The following is a 13,131-nucleotide window of genomic DNA, read 5'->3' as shown; positions in this document are numbered from 1 at the left end:
CAGGATCTTTTCCATAAGTCAGGTCTTTGCATCAGGTGGCCAAAGTATTGGAGCTTCAGCTTCAGCATCAATCCTTCCAATGAATATTCAGGACTGATTTCCTTTAGGACTGACTGATTTGATCTCTTTGCAATCCAAGGGACAAATTCTCAAGAGTCTTCTCCAGCACCACAGTTTAAAAGCATCAATTCTTCAGTGCTCAACTTTCTTTATGGTCCAACTCTCCCATCCATACATGACAGCTGGAAAAACCATACCTTTGACTAGATGGACCTTTGTCAGCAAAGTGAAGTCTCTGCTTTTTAATATGTTGCTAGGTTTGTCATAGCTTTTCTTCCAAGGAGCAACTGTCTTTCAATTTTATGGCTCCAGTCACCATCCACAGGGATTTTGGATCCCAAAAAAATAAAATTTGCCACTGTTTCCACTTTATCCCCATCTATTTGCCATGAACTGATGGGATCTGATGCCATGATCTTAGTTTTTTGAATGTTGAGTTTTAAGCCAGCTTTTTCACTTTCCTCTTTTACCTTCATCAAGAGGCTCTTTAGTTCTTCTTCACTTTTTGCCATTAGAGTGATGTCTTCTGCATATCTGAAGTTGTTGATATTTCTCCCGGCAGTCTTCATTCCAGCTAGTGATTCATCCAGCCCAGCATTTCACATGATGTACTCTGCATATGAGTTAAATAAGTAGCAACATTCCCAAATTAATGCTATCCTTTGTATCAGCTGTTTTTAAAACAAGTGTTACATCAATATGGAAATAGGGTTTGCTTATTGTAAATTTAAATTCCTGGGCTTGAAATGTTCATTTTTAATATGCATACCTATAATTCTGATGCACATAGTCCTTGTAACAGTATTCATAATGATCCTTTGGTAAACATAAGTGTTTTAGAAAAAATATAGAATTGCAATTTTTTAATTACAGGTCATTGGACAAGGGAATGGCAAACCACTTCAGTATTCTTGCCTTGAGAATCCTATGAACAGTATGAAAAGGCAAATAGATAGGACACTGAGAGATGAACTCCCAAGGTCGGTAGGTGCCCGATATGCTCCTGGAGATCAGTGGAGAAATAACGCCAGAAAGAAGGAAGGGATGGAGCCAAAGCAAAAACAACACCCAGCTATGGATGTGACTGGTGATGGAAGCAAGGTCTGATGCTGTAAAGAGCAATATTGCATAGGAACCTGGAATGTTAGGTCCATGAATCAAGGCAAATTGGAAGTGGTCGAACAGGAGATGGCAAGAGTAAATGTCAACATTTTAGGAATCAGCAAACTAAAATGGACTGGAATGGGTGAATTTAAACCAGGTGACCATTATATCTACTACTGTGGGCAGGAATCCCTTAGAAGAAATGGAGTAGCCATCATGGTCAACAAAAGAGTCAAATGCAGTACTTGGATGCAGTCTCAAAAACAACAGAATGATCTCTTTGTTTCCAAGGCAAACCATTCAATATCATGGTAATCCAAGTCTATGCCCTGACCAGGACTGCTGAAAAAGCTGAAGTTGAATGGTTCTATGAAGACCTACAAGACCTTTTAGAATTAATACCCAAAACAGATGTCCTTTACATTATAGGGGACTGGAATGCAAAAGTAGGAAGTCAAGAAACACCTGGAGTTACAGGCAAATTTGGCCTTGGAGTATGGAATGAAGCAGGGCAAAGGGTAATAGAATTTTGCCAAGAGAACACACTGGTCATAGCAAACACTGTCTTCCAGCAACACAAGAGAAGACTCTACACATGGACATCACCGGACGGTCAACACCAAAATCAGACTGATTATATTCTTTGCAACCAAAGGTGAAGAAGCTCTATCCAGTCAGCAAAAACAAGACTGGGAGCTGACTATGGCTCAGATCATGAACTCCTTATTTCCAAATTCAGACTTAAATTGAAGAAAGTAGGGAATACCACTAGACCATTCAGGTATGACCTAAATCAAATCCCTTACAATTATACAGTGGAAGTGATAAATAGATTTAAGGGACTATATGTGATAGACAGAGTGCCTGATGAAATATGGATGGAGGTTCGTGACATTGTAGAGGAGACAGGGATCAAGACCATCCCCAAGAAAAAAAATGCAAAAAAGCAAAATGGTTGTCTGAGGAGGCCTTACAAATATCTGTGAAAAGAAGCGAAGTGAAAAGCAAAGGAAAAAAGGAAAGATATACCCATTTGAATTCAGCGTTCCAAGGAGAACTCTTGGAGAGATAAGAAAGCCTTCCTCAGTGATCAATGCAAAGAAATAGAGGAAGACAATAGAATGGGAAAGACTAGAGATCTCTTCAAGAAAATTGGAGATACCAAGGGAACATTTCATGCAAAGATGGGCACAATAAAGGGCACAAAGAAATAGTATGGACCTAACAGAAGCAGAAGATAATAAGAAGAGGTAGCAAGAATACACAGAAGAACTGTACAAAAGAGATCTTCACAACCCAGATAATCACGATGGTGTGATCACTCACCTAGAGCCAAACATCCTGAATGTGAAGTCAAGTGGGCCTTAGGAAGCATGTCTATGAACAAAGCTAGTGGAAGTGATGGAATTCCAGTTGAGCTATTTCAAATCTTAAAAGATGATGCTGTGAAAGTGCTGCACTCAATATGCCAGCAAATTTGGAAAACTCAGCAGTGGCCACAGGACTGGAAAAGGTCAGTTTTCATTCCAATCCCAAAGAAGGGCAATGCCAAAGAATGCTCAAATTCCTGCACAATTGCACTCATCTCACACACCAGTAAAGTAATGCTCAAAATTCTCCAAGCCAGGCTTCAATAGTACATGAACCATGAACTTCCTGATGTTCAAGCTGGATTTAGAAAAGGCAGAAGAACCAGAGATCAAATTTCCAACATCCACTGGATCATAGAAAAAGCATGAGAGTTCCAGAAAAACATCTATTTCTGCTTTATTGACTATGCCAAAGCCTTTGGCTGTGTGGATCACAATAAACTGGAAAATTCTGAAAGAGACGGGAATACCAGACCACCTGACCTGCCTCTTGAGAAATCTGTATGCAGGTCAGGAAGCAACAGTTAGAACTGGATATGGAACAACAGACTGGTTGCAAATAGGAGAAGCGGTACGTTACACTCTGCGTATTTAACTTATATGCAGAATACATCATGAGAAATGCTGGGCTGGATGAAGTACAAGCTGGAATCATGATTGCCAGGAGAAATATCAATAACCTCAGATATGCGGGTGACACCACCCTTATTGCAGAAAGTGAAGAAGAACTAAAGAGCCTCTTGACGAAAGTGAAAGAGGAGAGTGAAAAAGTTGGCTTAAAACTCAACATTCAGAAAACTAAGATCATGGCATCCAGTCCGATCACTTCATGGCAAATAGATGGGGAAACAAGGGAAACAGTTACAGACTTAATTTGAGGGGGCTTCAAAATCACTGCAGATGGTAACTGCAGCCATGAAATTAAAAGACACTTGCTCCCTGGATGAAAAATTACAACCAACCTAGACAGCATTTTAAAAAGCAGAGACATTACTTTGCCAACAAAGGTCCGTCCAGTCAAGGCTATGGCTTTTCCAGTAGTCATGTATGGATGCGAGAGTTGGACTATAAAGAAAGCTGGGCGCCGAAGAATTGATGCTTTTGAACTGTGGTGTTGGAGAAGACTCTGGAGAGTCCCTTGGACTGCGAAGAGATCCAACCAGTCCATCCTAAAGGAAATCAGTCCTGAATATTCATTGGAAAGACTGATGTTGAAGTGAAACTCCAGTACTTTGGCCACCTGATGCGAAGAGCTGACTAAAAAGACCCTGATGCTGGGAAAGATTGAAGGCAGGAGGAGAAGGGGACGACAGAGGATGAGATGGTTGGATGGCATCACCGACGTGATGGACATGAGTTTGAGTAGGCTCCGAGAGTTGGTGATGGACAAGGAGGCCTGGTGTGCTGCAGTCCATGGGGTCGCAAAGAGTTGGACCAACTGAACGACTGAACTGAACTGAACTGAACTGAATTATCAGGTACATAGTATTACAAATTTGCTTTTTGGTTCATAATAACTTAATATTCAAGGTTTTAAAAAATAATAAATTACCCTTAATGGTATGCATTCAATCTATCATTTTAAATGTTATGCATAAAGTGACAGTTTATATTACATATAAATTATAAATTCTGAAAGTTGTTTTAAATAGATGTGAGACTTTCAAAATCATTTCTTTAACATTTTGCCTGTATAGGTTTGGATTTTCCACATTTGAGGATCTCGAAGTGCTGTATTTTTCAGTCAACTCTATATTATAGCTTTTAAATAGCCATTCATCCTGATTTACAGAAAAGAAATGTGTGATTATATCCTGTCCTTGTAACTCTGTCACTTATATAGTACAAATAAGACCTTGTATTAACCAAAATTTTGACTCAATTATCTTTAAAAGTGGTCAAATAACAGAATAAGCAGAATTAAATCACATTTTAGTAGGCAGAGGGTATGTCGTATTAATGATCGCAAAACTATTCACTTTTTGCGTGTTTCTGTCTTTCGAAAACATGAATACTTTAAAGGGAGAAAATGGTTATGTGGGAAAGCTGGGAGCAAATAAATGCTCAAAACTGGAGAAATAGTTAAATACTTAGAAAGGAAAAAGAATTTGTCAATGAGAAGTGAAGGTTGGTTGGGTGCCAGATACATTTTGCTTCAGTTTTGACAACTGTACCAGGAGAAAATAGAAACTTTATTTTAGACAACTCACTTCTTAAATTTCTTTATGCTAAATTATGACAGTCTGCCTATCTTTGAAAATAACATCAGTTAAGTGCTAGGCACCTATAACCCTGAAGGCAAGAGTTTAAACCAGTCTTTTTGTTTCTTTGTTTCTTCCTCAAATACAGTGGGAGTTAGGATAGGCTTTTATTAGTAAACAAAGGTTCTAGATTCTGGGAGGGGTGTGTGAGGTAACTCCTAGGTATGTAGTGGTGAAGCTCACCAGTCTAGAAGGAGATTTTTTTTAAAGCCTCCCAGGTGGGCTTCCCTGGTGGCTCCGTGGTAAAGAATCTGCCTGCCAATTTGATCCTGGGTCAGGAATATCTCCTGGAGAAGGAAATGGCAACCCACTCCAGTATTCTTGCCTGGAAAATCCCTTGGACAGAGGAGCCTGGCAGGCTACAGTCCATGGGATCACAAAGAGTCAGACAGGACTTAATCAAAAAGACAAGTGATAGGGAGACTTGTTCCCACCCCCCCACCCAGGCCCCATCCTTGTCTAATCCCTGATTTAGACAATTTGATAAAACTTTTCCAGTATTACTGATACATTACAAAAATTCCTAGGCCAAAAAAAAAAATTCCTAGGCCTCAATATGTAAACTTAAAACTAATTGATTTCTTATCAGTAAGGAATTTTCAGCCTTTTATCATTGTTCTCTTATCAAACAATGGTTAAAATAATGGATCTTACTCAGTTTGGGGAGTATGGACAATTTTGAAAATAGGGTAAAAACTGAATTTTCCCTCCACAAAAAAATATAAATACATGTAAAGTTTTTTTTATTTAAAGAATTTTTTAAGTTTTATATTGGAATATGTTAACAGTGTTGTGTTAGTTTCAGGTGTGCAACTTAGCGATCCAGTTATACATATATATGTATCCTTTTTCAAATTCTTTTCCCATTTAGGTTATTACAGAGTATTGAGCAGAGTTCACTATGCTGTACAATAGGTTCTTGTCAGTTATTTTAAATATATCAGTGTGTGCATAAGTTATGTATATAATATCAGGTGCTTCTTAAGACTCCTGGTTAAGAAACTAAAAAGAGGTATAGTCTGTGATTTCATGTAATTTACTCTCCAAAAGTGTCTAAGTTGCAAATCATAAGCTAGTTATAGGCTGGATAGTCAATTTACAATAGAAAAGTTGGGGCAATGCATTTTCATTCTCTTAAGGGAAATTTACATGTCATTTCACTTCCTGCAACTTTCTAATTGCCAGCTGAAACTCCAGATTCCAGTAGAATTTCTTTGTGGACTACAAGGGAAAAGAAAATGTCAACAAAATCCCACATTTCAGATCCAAGTATCTTAGAAATAGTGTGGTGTGGTGGTTTAAAATACAATCTTATATATTATATTTGTGGCTTCCACAGCTTACTAGCAATTAAGTAACATTCAATTTCCTAAGGTTGTGGTGAGAGTTAAATGAGAGTGCTTATGAAGTGCTCAGCACAGTGCCTGGCACATGGTTCACACCCAGTAAGTGTTAGCTGTGGTTATCATCTCTTCTGAATAGACAGTAGTTCACACATTTAGACCAATTTAAGTTATTCTAGCTACTTAAAGTGAAATCTTGATCTTAATGTGAAATTGCAAATACCTGTTAGTCATATTCCAGACTAAGTAGAAATACTCTGGAGAGGAGGGTTTGTTAGAATTACTTGAGGCATTTTCAAACTCCCATTCCCTGTTAGTCTTCTCCCCCCACATGGAGAGTTGCTTTCACTCACACCTACAGTTGTATTATCCCCTTGGCTGAAAATCAGTGCCTTGGTGAGTCACTGTTAGACAGATGAGAATGTACACCAACAGAGGGGAAAGCTTCAGAACCATGTATTGACTTCATCTCCCCTTCTGGCAGGGTCAGAAAACAACATTTCAATTTACTTGACTCTCCTTTATTTCAAATAACTCTTAATGACACAGTCAAATAAAAGTAAAAGTAAAACACAAGGGACTTCCCTGGTGGTTCAGTGGCTAAGACTCCATGCTCCCAATGCAGGGGGCATGGATTCAACCCCTGGTCAGAGAACTGAGATTCCACATGTGTAACTAAGACCCAGCACAGCTAAATAAATAAATAAATATATTTAAAGTAAAACAAATACCTGATGGCTCTAGACTAGGGATCCCCAACCTTTTTGGCACTAGGGACCAGTTTCATGGAAGAAAAATTTTCCATGGAATAGGGCAGGGTGGGGGGATGTTTTCAGGATGATTCTTATAAGGAGTATGCAACCTAGATCCCTCACATGCACAGTTCACAGTAGGGTTCACACTTCTTTGAGAATCTAATGTCATTGATCTGACAGGAGGAGGAGCTCAGGCAGTGATGTCGGTGATAGGGAGCAGCTGTAAATACAGACGAAGCTCTTCTTGCTTGTCTGCCATTCATCTCCTGTGCAGCCCAATTCCTAACAGGTCACAGACCACCACTGGTCCAGGGTTGGGGACCCCTGCTGTAGACAGCTCCAAGTACTATAATAAGGCCAAAGTATTGCAAATATGACAAAAGCATAAGAATTTATTCACCACTATCTTTTGTAATTTAAATATTATTTTAGCTTTTCTTCCGAGTTTCTGGATGTGTTTCTGAGATTCAAGTTTAGAATAAAAATTTACAGTTGTTTTTCTTTTCTTTTTTTTGGCTATGAGGCTTGCAGAATCTTAATTCCCCCACCAGGGATTGAACTTGGGCAGCAGCAGTGAAAACACTGAATCCTAACCACTGAACCACCAGGGAATTCCCAAAACTTAGAGTTTTAAAATTTTTGCTTCTCATTTCATTTTCTCTTCTTATGATTTCATTTTTTTTTTTTACTTTAGAATCAAACTATAAGTTATCATATTTAACTCAGGTCAGCAAGCAAGTATGGCTTCTCCTAACTACGAGCAGTAAATATCAGACTGGGCAGAATTTGCCAGAAAATATAAATTGTTAAAAAAGGTGAGGGTTACTCTACCAGATCAACTTACCCAAACTAAAAACCAACTGCCTTCACGTTAAAATGTATAACTGAACAATAAAGTGCAAAAATAAATAAATAAAAAAGGCAAACAATAAAAAAAAGGTGAGATGAGAAATTTCTTGCAACTAAATCAGAAGTTGTTCCCTTTAATTTCATCCTAGCATGATGATTTTTTTAAATTATTTATTTGGCTGTACTGAGTCTTAGTTTCGGCATATGGGATCCAGCTCCCTGATCGGGGATTGAACCCGGGCCCCCTGCATTGGGAGCTCGGAGTCTCAGCCACTGGACCACCAGGGAAGTCCCTATTTTTTAAAATTATTATTTCAAAGTAAGTTACACAGTAATACATCCACTCAGTTTATACACATTTTACATACCAGTTTAGTCAATTAATTTCTAGTTTCAAGGGCTCTTCATTTTTTTTGGGGGGGGTGGGCTCTTCATTTTATAACATACAGATTCTAAGCTTTTCCATGCAAACCTCTAATTTATTCAAATTTCAAGCAATTAAACTGCTTTTGATTCAGTGGAAGCTGTGTAAAGAGGACAGCCTGGCACTTTCCCTAGGTGTCATGTCCTACCACAGATAGTGCCCAAGACTCAGAAGACAGTCTGTCAGTATACAGATAGATTGAGGCTATACTGCCCTGTCCCCTTCCCTCAGTCAGTACTCATTACAAAATAATAACTGAATTTCCTTTCACTCTTCTGTTCTCCAACATATACTACCCTTGTGCATTTTGCCAGGGAGATATTTACTTGCTGAGTCTCTGTGATATGCTGCTTCAGAGCCTCGAGATAATAGAGAGACATTCCTGGATGTGATTTACAAAGCAAAGCAGATGACTTCAGCATTGTTTTCAGATGAAGATAATGTGTCCTAGTGCTTTTAAATCAAACTCCTGTACGCAATGGGCCTGGGCCTTAGTTTCCTCATCTGTAAATGCAGAATAGAAGGATAATCCTAAAGATTAAATGAAAAATATGTTGTGAAGTGCTTTGAATAATGTCTGGCACATAGTAAACACTCAGTATATGTTAACTCTTATTATTACAAATAATAATGATGAGTAGGAGAAGAGAGGTGGACCTTCCTTTGTTCTAATTCTACAGTTCATCAGTTCCTAAATCACCATCTACCAGTGTTGCAGTTCAAGTAGGAAAGCAAGACATGTTGGTAAAACAGTAAATGCAGAACTATTGGGAGGTAATATGTCCACTCAAGGAAGACCAATTGGCTACCCAATGAGCTGACCACTGGTAGCATTCATTCCAGCCCATGGTCTCTGCCTCACCAATCAGAAGCTGTGTCTAAACCTTAAATCCAACTAATATGTAAACATTTATTAATTTATCAACCAGCATATTTGCTAATTAGTACATTCTCTACTGGGACTTCCCTGGTGGCTCAGAGGGTAAAGTGTCTGCCTTCAATGCAGGATACCTGGGTTCGATCTCTGGGTGGGGAAGATCCCCTGGAGAAGGAAATGGCAACCCACTGCAGTATTCTTGCCTGGAAAACCCCATGTATGGAGAAGCCTGGTGGGCTACAGTCTCTGCTAGTTGACGAGTCTACATCAGAAGAATAAGAATTAAGTATTAAGAATATTGCTCAGTGGAGAAGGCAGTGGCAACCCACTCCAGTACTCTTGCCTGGAAAATCCCATGAATGGAGGAACCTGGTAGGCTGCCATCTACGGGATCACACAGAGTCGGACACGACTTAAGTGACTTAGCAGCAGCAGCATATTCCCAGTGTCACAATTCTCCCCCTTCTTACTGTTCTCAGAAGCACAAGGAATAATCTGATCCAGGACCAGGACCACCTCTCCAAATGACTATATTTATAAAGACTTTTGGAGCTGCACTGAAACATCTGTTATAGTTAAACCAACCTGGTTTTTTTTCTTAATGAATTGAGTTCCCAAGGTACCTTATTAAAGATCTTTCAGAAAGCAAAAAGAAAAGAATATTGCTCGGTGAGGAGACAATCAGAACCAGGGCAGTAAGTTGGATTTTACCTTTAAATTTTTACTATGGAAATTTTCTAACATACCTAGAAGTCGAAAGAGGAATATAATGAACCCTCATGAACCCTTCCTCTATCTTTAACAATTATCAACATTTTGCCAGTCTTCCTTTTCTTGGAGAGGTGCTTAGTGTGTGTTTGTGTTAGTTGTTCAGTCGTGTCCAACTCTTTGCGACCCCATGGACTGTAGCCCACCAGTCTCCTTTGTCCATGGGATTTTCCAGGCAAGAATACTGGAGTGTGTTGCCATTTCCTTCTCCAGGGGATCCTCCCAACCAAGGGATCGAACCCAGGTCTCCTATACTGCAGGCAGATTCTTCCTGTCTGAGCCACCAAGGGAGCCCTGGAGAGGTGCTGCAGTATTTAAAACATATCCCAGACATTGTATTTTGCCACAAAATTCTCCAATATGCATCTCTTATGGATAAAAACTTTAAGAACTCCCCTACGTTTATCATATATCAAAAATAACAATAATCCCCCCAAACTATCTGATACCCCACCTGTGTTCAAATGTCCCCATTTGTCGCAAAAAAAAAAGGTATACATTTGGCTTGTTGAAATCAGTATTATTTGGCTCACATGCCTTTTTTTATATATAAATTTATTTATTTGTGGGTCTTCTGTGCTGCATGGGCTTTTGTCTAGTTGCCGTGAGTTGGGGCTACTCTTTGTTGCAGTGCTCGGGCTTCTCATTGCAATGGCTTCTCTTACTGTGAAGCCTGGGCTCTGGGGCACGTGGGCTTCAGTAGTTGCCGTCCCTGGGCACAAGCTTAGTTGTTCCATGTTATGTGGAATCTTCCTAGATGAGGCATTGAACCTTTGTCTCCTGGATTGGCAGGCGAATTCTTTACCACCAAGCCACCAGGAAAACCCTCACGTGGCTTTTAGGTTGTTTCTTTTCTTTTTTTTTTTAGGTTGTTTCTAAGCTTTAACAGTTCCACCTCTTTTTTTTTTTTTTTTAAGGCATTTGTTTGTTTAGAAAACCAGTCACTTTCACTTTCTTCCAGTGTGGCTGATTGCACCCCCAAATAATCTCCTATTCCCTGTATATCCTGTAAATATATCCTGGGCAGTTAGACGAGGAGGTTTAATTAGCCAAGTTCAAAATATTTTTATTTTTGAGGGAGAGGGAGGAACAAGATGTTTCATAAGTGATGGTGTGTGCTTCCTATTGCATCACATCAGGAAGCACATAATATCTGGTTGTTACATGGGCCGATCTGAGTGACTGGGATCAAGCTGGGATAACCTCATGTATGCATCTTGTGTATAGGAATGGATTTGATACCAGAACATCCCCCTACACAGTGCTGGAGAGTATTGATGACTTTGGCCTCTACCTTGGACTGTCTTATCTGATGATTTGCAGACTATCCTTATTCTGTTAGTATCTCATTTCATCAGCTGGAGCTCAGTATATTTGCTAAAATAAAAGGTTCTTACCTACAGAAACAGTCCATCCTGTGCTTATCCCAAATCAACTTTATTGAATCTGGAGTATTAAAAATTTTGTATATGCTGGACTTCCCTGGTGGCTCGGCAGTAAAAAAAAAAAAAAAAAAAAAATCCACCTTCCGATGCGGGAGACACAGGTTCAATCCCTGATGTGGGAAGATCCCACATGCTGTGGAACAACTGAGCCTGTGCACCACAAATACTGATCCCGTTGCTCTGGAGCCTGGGAGCCGCAGGTACTGAGCAGTGAGGCAACTGCTGAAGCCTGTGCTCTGCAACAAGAGAAGCCACTGCAGTGAGAAGCATGCATGCTGCAGTTAGAGTAGCCCGCACCCCTCCGCCCCGCCCCCCGCCCCCCACACTGCAACTACAGAAAAGCCTGCACAGCAACAAAGATCCAGAAGACCCAGCACAGCCAAATAAAATTATTAAAAATTTTTTTCATATATCCCTCCCACAGATGGCTTATTTTAGACCCCTTACATTTTTCCTTTATTGGTTTTTAAATTATGCAATAGTTCATGTGTATAAAAATATAATGGAGAGTGGGGGAGAGATGGATTGGGAGTTTGGGATTAGCAGATGCAAACTATTATATAGAGAATGGATGAAAAAGGTCCTACTTATAGCACAGGGAACTATATTCAGTATCCTGTGATAAACCATAATGGAAAAGACTATTAAAAAGAATGTATATGTCTCTATAGCTGAATAACTTCGCTGTAAAGCAGAAATTAACACAACATTGTAAATCAACTGTACTTAAAAAAAGAATATAATGGATATATTAGATATAAAGAATAGTAAAACTATTAAATGTGTACCAGCCACATAAGAAGGGCTTCCCTGGTGACTCAGCGGTAAAGAATCTGCCTGCAACGCAGGAGACATGAGTTCGATCCCTGGGTGGGGATAATCCCGTAGAGAAGGAAATAGCAACCCACTCCAGTATTTTTGCCTGGAAAATTCCATGGATAGAGGAGCCTGGAGGGCTACAGTCCATGGGGTCACAAAGAGTTGGACATGACTGAGCGACTGAGCATGTACCACATAAGAAATTATATTTTTTCTTCAGCAGTTTTAAATTGAAATAACTTTGGATTAACAGTAGAGTTTCAAATATAGTACAGAGAGTTACCCCCATATCTTTACCTGATTTCCTCTAATGTTAACATCTTACCCTGGTACATTTATTAAAACTAAGAAATTAGCATAGGTACAATTCTATTAACCAAACTAGTGACTCCACTCAAATTTTACTAGCTTTTTTACTTACGCCCTTTTTCTTTCCTAGGATCCAATCCAGGATACCACATTGCAGTTAATCATTATGTCTCTTTAGTTTCCTTCAGTCTGTAAAACTTTCTTGGTCTTTTCTTGTCTTTTATGATCTTGATGCTTTGGAAGAGTACTGGTCCAGTATTTTGTAAAATGACCTTCAATTTGGGTTAGTCTGATATTTTTCTCATTATCCTGGTGTTATGCATGTGGAGGAAGAAAGCCACAGCAGTGACATACATTTCTCATCACATCATACCAGGTGGTGCACAGAGTATCAAGATAACTTATCACTGGTGATGTAAAGCTCAATCACTTGGTTAAAGAACTGTCTGCCAGGTTTCTCCACTATAAAATTACTAGTTCTTTCCCACATACTGCTCCTTAGAAGCAAGTTACTAAGTCTACTTTACACTCAAGGTAAGGGGAAATTAAGTTCCACCTCCTAGGAAGAGAAATAACAAGGAAGTTGTGAACCTGTGATAGATTTCTTACTTTTTTCTTTTTTACCAGCAATATGAGTTTATTTAGGAGTGGCAGAGGAATAGTAATAATAAGTAATAAAATAATAATAGTAATAAAATAAAATAGTAAGTAATAAAATAAAAATAGTAAGGACATGCAAACTATAGC

The 13,131-nt window shown here is 39.1% G+C and overlaps 1 protein-coding gene across 1 annotated transcript in view; it reads left to right on the top strand.

Annotated features, from left to right (window-relative positions):
- TAF1 (TATA-box binding protein associated factor 1) overlaps positions 1-4,476 on the top strand; it is an 83,279-nt gene extending 78,803 nt beyond the window's left edge. Inside the window, exon 39 of the mRNA XM_061136996.1 lies at positions 934-4,476. Within this exon, the coding sequence (XP_060992979.1) occupies positions 934-991 (58 nt within the window). The 3' untranslated portion in view covers positions 992-4,476. The remainder of the gene's footprint in view (positions 1-933) is intronic.
- Positions 4,477-13,131: the final 8,655 nt, after the last annotated feature.

The sequence above is a fragment of the Dama dama genome, chromosome X (genome assembly GCF_033118175.1).
Source record: "Dama dama isolate Ldn47 chromosome X, ASM3311817v1, whole genome shotgun sequence".
NCBI lineage: Eukaryota > Metazoa > Chordata > Mammalia > Artiodactyla > Cervidae > Dama > Dama dama.
The sequence above is the reverse complement of the archived record's forward strand: the minus strand, read 5'-3'. Positions and strand labels throughout refer to the sequence as shown.